General features: G+C 44.1%; 1 protein-coding gene across 1 annotated transcript in view; it reads left to right on the forward strand.

Annotated features, from left to right (window-relative positions):
- Positions 1-15,863, forward strand: part of klhl29 (kelch like family member 29) — a 226,224-nt gene that overhangs the window by 52,059 nt on the left and 158,302 nt on the right. Inside the window, exons 3-5 of the mRNA XM_008297122.1 lie at positions 1,466-1,489; positions 2,269-2,446; positions 7,348-7,878. Of these exons, the coding sequence (XP_008295344.1) occupies positions 1,466-1,489; positions 2,269-2,446; positions 7,348-7,878 (733 nt within the window). The remainder of the gene's footprint in view (positions 1-1,465; positions 1,490-2,268; positions 2,447-7,347; positions 7,879-15,863) is intronic.

Here is a 15,863-nt window from a genome sequence, read left to right on the forward strand (position 1 = left end):
TCTTTATTTATAAGAATTGCTAGAACCAAACCAAAGAGTTCGACGAGACATCGAACGATATGGGCCGATACTGGTATATTGGCTGATTATTGGGGATTGAGAACGACCAATGGCTGCTACTTGAAGCCGATATACATTAAATCTAATGTTTTAACAGCGTTATTGCAGGAACCTGTCATTCATAACCAGGCTTCTTTTTTTAATAAGGATGACCATGACTGAATCTGTAAAATAGAAATAGGAGTGATTAAAATAACTTTTAACTTAACTTAAAATAACTGTTTATGTGGGGACGACTGAGATTGTTCTTCTCCTGCAGTTCCATCTGCTGTTCTTCTCTGTTTTCTTAATATTTCGCTGTTTTATCTTTTTTATTGTCCACTAAACGTCCAAACCTTAAAACTTTATTAGTTGTTGTTTGCCCAGATTCTGTTTCAGGATCATTTCTGGCTGCCTCCTAACTTAGCTGTTAGCTGTTAGCTGTTAGCTGTTACCGTAGCATTAGCGCTGTGTTTCGCTTGTGTTTCTTGTTCAGAGACGTTGCCGATACCACAGGGTGACTACAGACGAAGGGTCGTGAACGATATGGGCCGATACCAGCGGCAATTATTGGTGGTCAAGAAAGGCCGAGGGCCGATACTTGGAGCCGATAATACATTAAATCTAATGTTCTGACAGCATGTGATAGCAGGAACCTGTCATAACTAGGCTTTTTCAGTAATAAGAGTGACTGTCACTAAATATGTAAAACAGAAATAGGAGAGACTAAATTAGGATGCTTTCCTCTGTTTATGTGGGATTGACTGAGATTGATCAGTTCGTCTCGTGCAGCTACTTCTGTTGTTCTTCTCTATTTTCCTAATCTTTTACTATTCTATCACTTTTATTGTCCACTAAAGGTCCAGATCTTGCCCAGGCCCAGGATTCAGGGTAATCTCTGGCTGCCTGCTAACTTAGCCGCTAGCTGTTAGCATAGCCTTAGCCACTGTGAGAGAAGCTAACTTCCTGGTTTGTGGCAACAGTTTGTGTTTCCTGTTTTTGTTTGAGAGGCATTTTTGAGACCACAGAGAGGCGACTGCATCAATTGATGATTGGTTAATAAACATAATGATGTAAAATGCCAAATATCTGCCCCGATAATCCATCAGGCCGATAACTGGTCCGTCCCTATGAGGTACCGCCTGTAAAGCTGTGATAATTCAATCCTAAAGCAGCAACGGAAATTTCCCCACAAGTGGGATCGATCCAATATGTAAAGCTGCATATTTATTCGCCGAACTGTTTGGATTGCATTTTTTTTGCGGCCGCGCGGTCGGTCGGCCGCCGCGCTCTGTCGCTCTTTGTCGACACAGCTGTTGGAATGCATGATGGCGTGCTTGATGAAGTGGACACCGGGTCAGGGGGGGATAATGGAATAGAGGGCCGGGAGGGAGGGATGGAGGGATCAGCGAGGAGGACACAGGAGGGGCCTGGTGACCAGGTCTTTTCTATTAACTCAGGAGGCTGGCTGGGGCGAGCAGGGGAATGAGGCTCGGCTCTGCCCTCTCCCTGCCTGGTTGTTAGACCGAGCGTCCAAACTGCAGATAGGGAGAGGCGAATATTGCTCAGGGGTCCAGTGGTGATTGACCCTGTGTTTTCATCAGCCTGTGCTTGCCTGATAACATTTCTTACTCCCCTACCAGAGCAAAATATTAGAGATGTGGGTGCACAGAAAAGGCTTTGGGAACTTCGAAGTGAAGTTGCACACATTGTCACCTTCTTTTTTTTTTTTTACATTTATTTTCTCTCGTCCTTGCAAAAAGATTTCTTTTTTTTAAAAATTCATTCCTTCTATTGGGGTTTTATTATCTCACTTGACTGAACAAAATGTTTAATTCAATACAAAATTAAGATATACACAATCTCTGGGGAAGGATCTGAATTTGAATGTAGCTCACACAGCCAAGTTAATTGTTATTAGTGTATATATATATAAAAAAAAAAAAGAAATATTGGTCTCTCTGCAAAGACTCTTGAGGCTGTGAACAAGACTTTCCCCCCCCTCCTCTTGCTCCCATTATATATAGGCTGTAATCATCACTCACTCACTGCTAATTATACAGCACACTCCATCATCATGGCTCATTTGGAGACCTTAAAGAACAAGTTCAGATGGCTGTTGCGTTTTTCATTCAACGCTGTAAGATGAAACATCGCGTTTGATTCCTAAACAAGCAAAACGTAAAGAGCGCAGAGTTGTAGCACACTTTCCCTTTTTTTCCCTTGAACCTAATCAGCTCCTCGTCTCCGTCTTTGCAGGTCTCCGGACTCTCTCCGGGGGACAACCAGGCCCCGGGGTTGCTACTCGCTCCGGGGGTGAGGTGGGGACAGACGCCCATCAACCAGCTCACACCATGGGATACGGACGAGCCTCCCGCCAAGCAGCATCGAGACGGCGAACCCACCGGTAATGAAGCACACACACACACACACACATGTATACGTACACTGGGCTCCATTTGATGCGAGTTTACAGAGTTTTACATCATCAGTATGCCTGCGATTCACAGATGCACACGCGGACCACACACTGATGCGCTACGCCCCAGACGGCCGCGGCCAGCTACACTCGCAGCCGGATGCTAATGAGGCATCCTGACTTGCCTTGCCCTACATAAAATACACGCTTCCCTCCACCGCGTGCACTCTCCCCCGTATACATTCATGCATAATGTACATCCGCAAACATCGACTCTACATAAACCTGCTTAATTACGCATATTATTACAGAAATGTCAGTTTGATATCAAGAAGTTGGGGGGGTGAAAAACACCCCTTCCAGCCCCCCCACCACCCTCGTTTTATTGTCCTTGTTAATGTTATTGTGTCGAGCTAATTTAGTCTCAATTAAACCTATATAGCAAAAGTCCTCCAAATGATCTCCACCGGGTCTAATTTAGATGTCGACCTTATTCTATTCATGCCATTTAAAAACACAGTGCAGCAGCAGCAGCAGCAGCAGCTTGGCGCACGAACCCGACATTAAAGAGTTAAGTCGGGAGTTTTTTACCCTTTATTGTAATGAACTCACCCAGAATGGCTCTGCCCTAAAGCTGTTAATTTCCTTCCATTGCTCTGCTGGCCTCTGCCTCCTGCTCATCCACAAATGTGTCTCATTTAAGAATAATACTGGCACACGAGAGCTTGTTCCAGTGGAAATTCTGGCTCAACAAATCCAGATTATTACAGACAGCTGCTACTCCGCTGCAGCAAAGCATGAAAACATGTTCCAACCCCTGTTCGGCTAATTAGAAAAAAAAAACCTCTCCGCATAGCTTACATAAAGATGGGGGCCTCGTGGATTATTTATCAAACGGTTTGATGGGAGGAAGAGGTGCTGCTCGGGGTTGCGGTGGGAGAAGATGCTTCGCCACGAGGAGGGTTTTCGCCAGCTGCCTTCCCTCCCCACCCGACACAGCAGCTCCATCCACCCACACCACAGACTCGGGAGTCGAAGCGCGATGCGAGTGAGATGTCACCGACCCAGCACGCCGCCGCATATGACACTCAAATCCAAAGCATAGTGTTGCATATTGATTTGCGTGTGCGCGCTATTCCAAACTGTGACTGGCGTTTGCGATGGAGCCAGCTCCTCTCCACACTTCACTGAACTGTGTTTGCCAGAAAGTTCTCTGCCAACTGTGCCAGAATTAATCAACGGACTCCTTTCAACAGGAAACTTCACTGTTGTGTCTGTTATATATATAAAAAATAAATAATAAAAAAAAGGAAAAGAAGTTTGTCTTTGAAAAGAGAAGTTTTGTTTCAACTTTAGTGCAGGAAATAGTTATCGTTTGATGCCGCGCCTAGACTCAAACTGTAAATAAATAACGGTTTAATGGTTAATTCGGAGGTGCGGCATACATTTAATATTAATGCTTGGCTTTGTCGAGGCCTGTAGGTCGTCACGGGGTCATGGTGGTAAAATTGTCGAATTTATTAAATGTTTTTCTGGTTCCATCCATCCATTATCTATACACCGCTTAATCCTCATTAGGGTCGCGGGGGGCTGGAGTCTATCCGAAGGCAGGAGACACTCTGGACAGGTCGCCAGTCCATCACAGGGCTACACTTAGAGACAGACAACCAAGCACACTCACATTCACACCTTTGGACAATTTAGAATCACCAATTAACCTCAACATGTTTTTGGACTGTGTGGAAGGAAGCCGGAGAACCCAGAGAGAACCCACGCTGCAGAGAACATGCAAACTCCACGCAGAAAGATCCTCACCGGGACGCGAACCGGCGACCTTCTTGCTGCGAGGCAACAGTGCTACCTGCAGTTGTTTTTCTGGTTTGAAAAAAAAAAAAGGACAAAAACATGGAGGACAGATGCAGAGTATTTACGTCAAATTCTAATCAACACCGTCGCCGCATTGGAAAGCCTCGACGCTTTGTGCGACGTGGAGCCATTATGCTAACCCATTTGATTAGAATCCTTTATCAAGATGAGCTACAAAAGAGGGGAAATGAAATGCAGTGTTGGTGCCGATTAGCTCAATGACATGTGAATTATGAAGTGAACTGGCCTCTCCTCCCGGGTCTTCTATTCCCACCCTCTTCCCTTTCATTCTTTTCTTCCCACTGTCTGTCTTTATCTCCCTCTCCCTCCCCATCCATCTCTGTCCAGACTATTATATCAGCAGGGCTAGTACCATGAATAATGTGCACTTCTTCTTCTTCTTCTTTTTTTTTTTTTTCCTCTCCCCCCCCCTCCTCTTTCTTTAGCTTTTTGCATGCTGTGATTTAGCCTTTGGCCCTTTAGCAGAGTGGTAAAGCTATTTTTGGAGCTTGGACTATGGCAGGAGAAGCCAGAGATGAAGGAGCGAGGGAGGGGAGGGATGAGGGAGGCAGCATTCAGGTCCAATATGGCCACGTTCTTCCCCAGCACACCCTCAGCATCTAACGCCTCAGGGTAGAGAAATGATTGGCTCACAGTGCCTGGGTAAACACAGACTCCTGTACAGATAATGGTGCCAAATGCCGCGGTGCATCGAGCCTCCGCTTTCAGGAAAAAACCATTTGTTTTTCGTCTTGTAGCGAAATGCATCTCCTAATCTTATAATGATGTTGACTTTGGGCGCAGATCTGTACATCGCCTCGGATATTTTGTGTTTTATATTAAGTCTCCAAGTCAAAAACAAACTTGGACTGAAGTGGAGCAGCACGCTGACAGTTGTGGTGGTGGTAAGGAACAGACTCATGCTGGAGTCTGCCTTCTCACGCTGTTTTCTGTCTCCGTTTGATCATCTAATGTCAGACTTAAAATCAGCACTCTGCCCTCGTTTTCCAGTTTTTTTTGTCTGCGGCTTACCAAAATACCGCCAACGAGATACAGTATACAAATGCATTTATCTCCGCTTTCACATGACGCTGCTGTATGTAAAACTGCATAAATAGAACTCGTCTCCGCTGATCAGACGGCGTCTGAAGGCGTTCGGCTAACGTGACTGAATGAGCACACTGATCGCTTTTTCCGGCAAACTTCCTGAGTCGCATTCGCTTTACAACACAAGTCTGACCTGCATGTGCACATTAATGGATAGGCACGCACAAGTGATTTGCTTCCAGTCGTGTGATTTGGGAAAGAGCTCTTTTTTTTTTTTCCCACATTTCGTCCAAAACATCACAGGAGAGCAAGACGCCCGATTTGAAAATCATGAAGCAGCTTTTTCACTTTGCTCTGCTGTGATGAGGACAGTCTGTACCAGGTCAGATTAATTAAAACCCAAAAGTAATGAGTCTTATGACAAACTGTTAACATGAGCCGAGGTTCAGTTTGTTGCTTCCAGCTGTTTGTAGGAATCTTTCCTTCGAGTTTATTAAACACCTGCCGTGTCAAACAGCAGCAGGATCCATATTAGCATCTCCAAAGAGAGAGAGGGAGCTGTGCAGATTTACCCATGTAAAACAGTGACTTAGCTTCTTAACTTGGCTTCACTTAACTTTGTTAATTACTTCTAATTATAAATTTTCCCCGACACGGAACCAGAGTCAGTGAGACTCTAATAGCAAACCGCTGCTCAGGCAGGTGAACCATCACACACAGAGTCCCAGATTATAAGCTGCAGTTAAACCATTTATTGCACAGCGACCGTCCTCGGGTTGAGTTGTGAACTCCGTCACAGCTGTCGAGATAATTTTAAAAGAGTTTATTATCATCACACATGGACAGAATTTAGGAAATCATAAAGTTAGTTATTGAGACAGTATTTAGTGTTTGATAGGGTTGCTATTATTTATGGTTCCTCTGTGTTTAGACAGTGTCTCCATCACTGTGTTGTGTCTAAATGTTGCCACAAAGAACACTAAAAGTGATTTATGTTTGTTTGATTGACAGAATACCGTCACTTTATCAGATAAGATGAGTTTTTTTTTAAACCCACAGTGGGGAAATTTGCAATGTGATAACAGCATTAATGTAGGAATATCAGTCGAAAACAAGAAATATACATAAGTACTGTTGATATTGCACAGATTCTTACAAATGCAGAAATTCTGATATTGCACAGGATTCCTTCAAATGTAGGAATGAATGACAGAATGTTTTTGCACAGACTCTTCTGTCAGCAGGAAATACTGATATTCCACCGATTCTCGTGCATGTAAAAAAAATTAAGTGAAATACACCAGTTTTTCTCATAGACTGTATAAAAGATGGACGTAGCTACCGTGACGTCACCCGTTGGTTTCTGCATTGAGAACATGAAGCCAGGGTTTTGCTACTTCCTGGCTGACATCTTGGATTTTTGGAGCCAGTGACGCAAAAATCGTCAGAGGGGGGCGGAGCCATAGGAGCAGCGATTGGTCAGACGGATTGAGAGGCAGGCCCTCTCTGCCCGCCCACATTTACCACCTTCTGCTGGCTTCATCTGTATGGTCGCTGCCGACTGTCAATCAAGCCAGCCACGCCCCTTGCCCCCAAAAATGTTGACGATTTTTAAAAAATTCAGTATTGATTTATTTTCAGATTGGCCACCTGATCTCTGGATTTGACCATGAAAACTAATAAGAAAAAATCCTGAGCTGTAGGAATGCAGTATTTCATGATCTGTGATCACTTCTTTTCCAATTCATTTCTATGGGAGCCAGGCCTTTTTGGAGCCAGCAGCTAGCGGACGTAGTGATATTGCAGGTTTTTGACACTTCCGGGTTGGCTTCATTTTTCAGGGCCGGTTGCTACGTCCATCTTTTATACAGTCTATGATTTTTCTACATTTTTCTAGTTGTTCAGCTTGATGAAGCAGCAATGTTACAAACCCCATGCCTGAAAATACGTTCCTCTACTTCTCTCTCTTCCATCAGGTCCGGCCTGGGCTGCACCAGTAGCGGCGGTGAGCCAGCCCAGCCTGCTGCCCCACAGCTACGCCCTCCCCCAACCGCCTTCCTTCAACCACAGCGTGACCGCGCAGTCGCCCATCATCGGAGTAACCCCGTCCATCCAGACGCCGGTGCCCCAGCAGCACCCGCTCATGACGGCGCACTTCCAGCTGACGCCGCAGTCGACCCAGCAGCCGCCCTCCATGGTGCTGAGCATGCCCAGCCAGCCCCCATACCCCTCAGCCCAGCCGACGGTGACGCCGTCCGCCCTCACTGCCCAGGCCAACCAGGTGGTTCATCCAAACCCTCACAGCATGATGGGCAATGGCCACTTAACCTCTCACCCCAGCCTCATCCAACCTCCGACCCTGCCTCTGACCAACGGACAGGCGGCAGCAGCGGCAGCACATGGCCAAGCCTCAGCTGTAGACAATCAGGACGGTCCGAATGGGCTGCAGATGCTGCGGACAGTCGGGAGTGGAAAGTACGAGTTCAGCGACCCGGGACATCCCAGAGGTAAGCACATAGACAACCTCAGCTGGAGCACTACAGAGGCAGATATTCTTTAGAATCTCTCTCTATAACTTTTAGCAGCTAAGTAAAAGCAGATCTGTTCCGAAGCACAGAAGCGAATCCAAGCTGGGAGGGTGTTTGGTATTAAATCAATGTACTCTTAGCTCTCTGTTCCTTGTGACCTCCCCTTATGTAGGGCAGTGCTGGAATGAAACGCACGGGCCTCTGCCCTCTGTCTGTATACCGGAGCAGCTTCGGATGCCAACAGTCATAAACAAGGCCGCAAACACTCAAGCGAGGGGGTTGTTAAAATACAACTTGCAACTAGAGCCAATTCACTTCAAAGCTGCTCCAAGGTCATAGAGAACGGCAGCAGCAAAGAGACGGGCGCCTCTGAAAACCCTGCAATGCTCCCTTATAGTGGATCCTTTGGAAACAAGAACGTGTCGCACTGATCTGAAACCACCATACAACGGCAACATCTGTAGTGTTGTGCTCTGGAATTGGTTCTAAGTGTGTCAGGTTAGTCTTTTCACTGCCTTTAGCTGCGATACATACGCCCAGGTCCCGCTAAACACGAGGCAGGAAGAGCTTTCAGTCCCTGCCCTCACATCTCCTCTGAAATCTTTTGAAGCCTTGTTGACTTACGCTGTGTTTGTGAAGGTGGCTCACAGCTCCGGCTCGTGCCTGAGTCTGCAAGCCATAAATTGGTGTTTGCTTTAACCTTGGAGTTTATGACGCAGGGCGCTAGAAACAGATGTTCGCAATTCCCCGACCAATTTTCACATTTAATGAAGCTTTTAATTTAGGTTTAGATTGTTTTCTTTTTCCTGACTCATTTTGATCAATAAAATGTGTGCAAATGAACTTGTAGATTGCAAAAAAGCAATTATTTTGGGGGCTGCCTGTGATACATCGAAATGAGACTGCAGGTAGAATTGGAAATGGATAATTAGACAGTGTCTTCGGCTTGGTCCGGTCTCCGTCGAATAAGAGCTTTTTAGCTTCTGCCGTGTTCAATAGACTGTCGCGAGCCATTAACCGTTTAGGTGTCAAAACGTATTCCTCTAACAGGCCAAAGAAGCTTGAGTTTAATTGGAATTATAGTATTTATGCTGATAATTTTTACAGGGGAGGATGTGGGATTATTAAAATTCAGCTTTGGGGAACGCTGCTGCTGCTGTGATTCAGTTTTGTCTGGTTACAATGTGTCAGCTGCTGTATTTCAAAGGCAGCAGGGAAACATCCCTGTGTCAATTTCATACACTCGAAATCCTGTGCAAGCCTGTATGAAGGTCAAACTGCAAATAGAGGCACTTGAATCTCAGATCTCCTCAAGCATTTCATCTGTTTTTTTTTTTGCCATCCCTGCTTGGCACTGAATAGACATTAGTAAGCATGTCATTGTGGTAATGCCACAAGGACAGCGGAAATAGGTAAAATGTTGAGCACCAGTAAATTAGCAGCCGTGACGTCTCTTCAGCAGACCTCTCCGCTGACAAGAACACTTAACTTTGCTGCTTTAATCACAACAATGCCACGGCGACCGCTCTGCCCCTTACAGTCTGCCCGACGCAACTGTGCTGTCTCTGCTTTTCTGTCTTTCTGATTATCTCTATCTGTCACTTGCCGTCTCCTGTTAGCTCCCTCCTTTTTTTTTTTCATTTTACTCCACGATGCCACAAATCCCAGCCACCCACAGGCTTTATGTATTCTGCTTTAAATCAATTAACACTGCATATCATTGTGGCAAAGACACCTACTGTCCTGCTGTAGCGGCATAGTGTTAAAATATGGAGGGTAAGCTCCTGCGACCTCCGTTCTGGCTCTCGTCTGTTACGATTGTCTCGGACCTGCTGTTTATGCTTAGGCACAAAAAAAAAAGAACAACAGCTAAATAGTAGTAGAAAAGAAAGGAAAGCTGCTACAGGTTAGAGGTCAGCGTTGTGCAACTCTCTAATGGCTGAGGTGAGGAGAAGAAATGGCAAATCTGATTCCAGGGCAGAAATTGTGAGTCATATTGGGACATAAAAACCAGGCTGCAAATTGAGTCGATGCGACCACACATAGGCGTTACATCGTGTTTTGAAGCCTCAAGTTTAGAAATTGGCCAGCGTCGTCTTTTGAAAGCAGACGAGAGGTTGATCTGACCGAGATCTTGTAAATCAACGACTTCACAAGGTAGAAACACCCTTAAACAGACGCTGCTGTATTGTGTATTTTTCTCTAAATGGGACAATAATTTGCAGAATTAACATTACACTGTATGAAAGGAGACTTGAAAGTAGCAATTGAAACCTTCCACTAGGTAGTAAGATGTTTACTGAGGTAACAAATCAAGTGAGCTCATTTTCTCACAGACTTCTATAATATGAGATTTCTTTTTACAACCAGAGAGTCGCCCCCTGCTGGCTGGTAGGAAGAATTACTTTTCAGACCTGGAGGCTACGTCTTTTACGTATTGTTTATGATACACATACGATATGCTGTCTTGTTGTCATACGGTCTACAGCTTGTCCTCAATGAACCAGTCACAACATTTGTTGTGTATAAAGAATGAACGTAGTCTCCAGGTCTGAAAAAGTGAAACTGATGCGGAACCTGCAGTTTTTCTAACAGCCAGCAGGGGGCGACTTCTGGAGGTCGGATTATATAGAAGTCGATAAAGAAATGAGCCTACTTCTTACTTTATTGGTCACCTCAGAGAGCGTTTTATTAATAAATTTATGGTCTCAATTGCTAGTTTCAAGTCTCCTCCAATACAGCGTGTTGTTTATGTTATCAGTTATGGCCAGGTTGTTATTGTAGTTTGTTCTTAATTAACCCACCTGGTTAAATAAAGATTTATGGTTCCATTTTACAGTAAATTAGATAATAAAGCTGTGTACGCTTCCAGGGTATCGTAGATACCATATATCATGTACTATGTACATTCTCAAGTAAGTAATCTGCATATTGCTCCACACTGTAAATATTTGTATTACCTTTTAGTCTTAATAATTCCAGTTGCTGTTTGTGTGACGTGTAAAGCTTACTGTCTGTTGACTTACAACATCTGTTTTCTTGTTATTCTTTTCTTAATAATCCTCTACTTGTTAGTGTTGCACCAAATTACCAACTCAATTCCTACCTAATTCTAATTCTAATTCTGGTATCGGTGTTCATAGTGTCCTCAAGTTTCCAGTCACATCTGCTCATCATTTCAAAAGAGCGAGATTCCAAACTTCTTTAAACTTAAAGCTTGGAAACAGGCGTCCACAAAGCAATGGGTGACATTTTAATGGCCCCGTCCATCTTTTATTCACAGTCTATAGGTCGCACACATCCTACACACCAGTTTACTCCTGCAGGCTTTGTTTCGTTAAGGTTTGTGTTGTAAAAACCAGGAAAACAGAGCATTAAAGAGAGCCGCAGCTCACGATTACCTCATTGTCAATGAAGCTATTGATTAGCTTTTGATTATTTGATTCATTTTTTCGGTCTGTACAATGTCCAAGATGCCATCTTTAAAGTTCTTGTCCCAGAAAATAATCACATTTAATAAGCTGTAACCAGATCCTTTAGCCTTTTTTTCTTAGAATCATTACTCTAACTGATTTATTTAGTATTAAAATAGTTGATGATTAACTTGACAGCTTGTTGGCTTTTCGAATCATCCTTTAAATAAGATTCTCAAACTGTCTAACTGACTGAATACAGAGGTCAGAATAATAATGTCATCCATCATGTCTCCATTATTCTGGTGGTTGCTTTGATATTAAAGGTGTAGTTTGTGATTCTGGAGACATATTTAGCAAGTTAGCATGTTTAGATAGTTAGCATATCGTTAGCCTCATAGCATATTTGCCTAAGTCATATTTTCATGTTTTTGGGAAATGAGAAAAAACACAATTTTTAGAAATGACATTGGTATTTATTATTGATTTTTTAACAGTACATTCAACCAGATGTGATTGGCCAATGACATAGGTAGAAAGACAGGATGATGCAGAAGTGATAGGAGAGTAAAGTTAGGCAAATATCTCAATTTGACCAAAAAATTACTTAGACAATTATGCTATGAGGCTAACGATTTGTCAGATTTACCTCCCTCCTTCGTACTCCCACTCCCCTTTTTCTCCCCTCACATGTGCAGTAGGAAGAAACAGGGACGGTGCTGTGCAGATTAGTCCGAGACACTTTGTTTGTTTCCCCATTTTCAGAACCAGGACTGTGTACAAACACTCAAGTTTTCTGGTGGACTGTGAGGAGATATATTCACTGTAGTGACAAAAAAAATCCTCTATTGGATTAGAAATGCTGACTTTAACTTTAAGAGACTAAACAGTAACGTTCGGTGGTCAGATCTCGGTCAAGCGTCTCACATCTGGATGTTTTCAGAAGCGATTACTGGACGGCCAGTTGAAATACTAAAGCCACTGCTTAAACGACTGCGCGGCTGCATTAAAAGAAGAAAAAAAAAAAAGTTTGAGCCTCCAGACACAATGGTGGTGAGCACTGATGTGCAAAGAAGGTTTTTGTGGCTTTTTGATGGCAAAGGCCTGGATCTTGGAGGAGCTGACAGAGCTCTTCCTCCTTAATCCAGCCTCACAACAGGCCGTGCACGTGTGTGTGTGTGTGTGTGTGTGTGGGTGGGTGTGTGTGCGGATACATGCGTGCACAACTTCCTGGGTGTGACTGCATGGATGTTTTGTCAGATGTCAGCCTCGCAGCCTTAAAGCCAAACACCACAGTGACAGAAATCACACTCCGCGTTTGATTTGGCTTCGCCTTCAAAGGGAGCAATTTGTCTTCGCTCAGCATCAGTGGGCACATCAGCAACTGCCTCCCCTCCGTGGGTGTATGTGTGCCTGTCTAGGTATTTGTCTGTTTACAGAACATAGCATGTGTGTGTCTGAGGACGTAAATGCCATATGTTTATACGCCGTCGTGTCTATGTGTGTTCGTGTGGATTCGCAGGGAGCAGCTTGAAGGCAGCTTTAACTTCATCACCTACTGAGATATGCCAGTCACCAGGCTGTGATCTGCCTACCTGGTTTCTCCATCCTCAGCAGGGCTTTTTCATAACACCTGCCTATCATAGTGCTCAAATCAAACCGCACACCTTCTTGCCAATTGTTAATTTCCTTCACACCACCCACTCCTTGCTTATTTTTTTTCATTGTCTCGTCTTTGTTCCACTCGAGTGTGGATTTTTTATTTATTTTTTTATCAGAATAAAAACAGAAGCGTTTAAATAATCTATCGTGACTGTCACAACTGTTAGCACATTTTTCTGAAATGTGGGAATCCAGAATGACTGACATTTCTGTTTTAAAAGGACAGGAAGAGAAAAAAAGAAAAGAAAAACAGGGCCGGTACGCAGGAGGAGGTGAGAGTAGAAGAGATAGATACAGAGCGAGGGTGAGGATGAGAGAGACGGGGAGATGCTGAGAGCCGAGTCAGTGTGTGTCTATTGACCAAGTCATTAAAATCGATGGCTGTCCTGATGAATATCAGTCGGGGGAAGCTAGTGCCGAGCTCAGCAGGGATGGACTCGCTCGCTGCAAATGTGATTGAGCACCATTTAAAGGCAGCTCACGACTTTAAAAAAAAAAAAAAAGCACATTAATATCAAAAAGAAGTTTTTATTTATACGTTTCGGGGCCTGTTTTAGTCGTTACCACTGTTACCCATGCTGGCCGCTCAAATGTCTTTTTGATATCGTTTTACGAGCTTCACATGAGGACCGCTGTTGGTAGGCGTGTTGTGGTCGCACCGTTGTGACTGGAGCCGGTGAGGCACAGTGGCAAGACTAAAATTGTTTATACACATGGTAAAATTTAAAATTAGAATAAATTTCACATGTCTGATCAGTTTCTTCCGGCATAATGGCATAAACATGTTTAAAAAAAAGACAGTAAGACATTGTATTAGACATGCGATTGATGAATTTAACTGCATTTTTGCTTAAAAAAAGATGATTTCTACCTTGTTCTAGAGCAGGGGTGTCAATCTCAAAAACACAGTGGGCCAAAATTTAAAACCTGAACAAAGTCGAGGGCCAACATTGAACAAATGAACCTTTAAATATGGACCGAAACAAAGTTTGCTTTAACATTGAATATGGAACAAGCAAGCTTATGACCATACACTATATATAACTTAATAGTGGAGACATCAAATTATAAATAAAAAAACACATCAATGGCACAGTTGTAGTGTGAACTCGCTATGCCTACTGTCACAGAGGAGAGGGAGTTTCTGGGTCCTGTCCTGATTGACATGCCAAAACAACAACAGGGCATTATGGGATTTGTAGTATTAGCGGTGAATGGGCTGTACAGTATAATACCGGGGGCAGCTCCAGTAGTCATTTGGTATTGTCTCGCGCCAAATATGATTACAAAGCGGGCCAAATTTGGCCCGCGGGCCAGAGTTTGACACCCCTGTTCTAGTGCATTCTAGGACACTATAAACTACAAATAGCTGATGCATAAGTTCTCTAGTTCGTTGCTAGTCAACTGCAAGTCACTGCTAAAGTCAAAAAACTTAGTAAGCTTGATATTAGGGTCCATCACTGAGAGAAATGTGGCTGCTAGCAAGATGATAAAAAGCAATAAAGTCAGATGCAAACGTTTTCAAGGTCCAGTGGCCCCAACGCATCATCTTAAAGCACAAGGAGTTCCACACGGAGGAAATATCTCAAAGAGCATCACAAGGAGCCCTGCACAGGTAGAAAGAATCCAAGGATCAACATCAAGTGCATCCTGAGGAATCCAAGCTATTCTGGTCTCAGTCAGACTCTGAACCAGGCTGGTCTCCATGGACACCAACCCAAGAGGTCTCCACTTGTCTCAGACGGACGACACAAAAGCTGGGCTGAACAAAGAAGAAGGCTTCTGGTCAGTACGTTTATAGTCTGATTACATGAAAACAGAGTTGTTTGGATACAGGGACGTTGGGTTTTTGTTTGGTGACGGAGCAGCATTCAACCTCAAGAACGCCGTCCTCTCACGGCCGAGCGCGGCGGAGGGAATGCGATGATTTTGTAAACAGCATTCTACGAAAAGAAGAAGATTCTGAAGAAAAACTCATCCTTCGGCAGCAGCGGTCCTTCTAAGAAGACGGTGAAAGATGCAGACAAAGTGGTGAAGAAACAGTTAGCAGGAGATGTTGGAGATGAATCTCAGGAATTTGAAGACCAGAGTGATGGAGAGGCTGGAGATCAACACAAAGAGGAAGTGGAGACACGTAGACAGACTGTTCGCAACTGTAGGAACTGTTTGATTGATGTGGTGGCAAATAAAGGCTTTGCTAATGATTACTAATTATCATTTCAGACGTGACATTTTTAGTGGAAAAAAAAAAAAAAAGAAGCTTAAATTCATCATTATCATCTCTAACACGGTGTCTTACTGTGTTTTTGTCACTCGTTTATGTCATTTCCAGCCTATTAGTCACATAAAAAATCACTGTAATTCTAAATTTGGCACGACTATGAATAGTTCCTGCGTGTGTGTTGGAGGCTTTAGCGGAGCTCCGGGGGTCACAGACGGATCTCACTGAGCATGTGCCGCGGCTCCTCTTCCTCTTTTGTCATGTCCAGCATCATTTCAGCGCTTCCTTCCACCTCAGTGGCCTTTACCGGTTCCGTTCTATTTTCTCTCCTCTATCCTACCCACACACACACACACACACACACACACACACACATAGCGGTCGTGATGCACATATGCACACATGCACACCGGTGATCACAACAGGGTGCAACACACACACACACACACACACACACACACACACACACACACACACACACCCGGCAGCACCCAGCCTCCTCTTCTCTTCCCAGGAAGTTCATCTTCCAGTCAGCTCACATCAGCCATCATCTGGGGACCGGGCCGCTCTGGAACTGCTAGTGAATGCAATTAAGATGTCTTGCTGAGTTAAGATCAGAGTTTTTACTTTGCCACGGCGAGATTGGCGAAGCCTTCCTCGCATCCAGC

This window comes from Stegastes partitus, unplaced genomic scaffold (genome assembly GCF_000690725.1).
Source record: "Stegastes partitus isolate 25-593 unplaced genomic scaffold, Stegastes_partitus-1.0.2 Scaffold1189, whole genome shotgun sequence".
Lineage (NCBI taxonomy): Eukaryota > Metazoa > Chordata > Actinopteri > Pomacentridae > Stegastes > Stegastes partitus.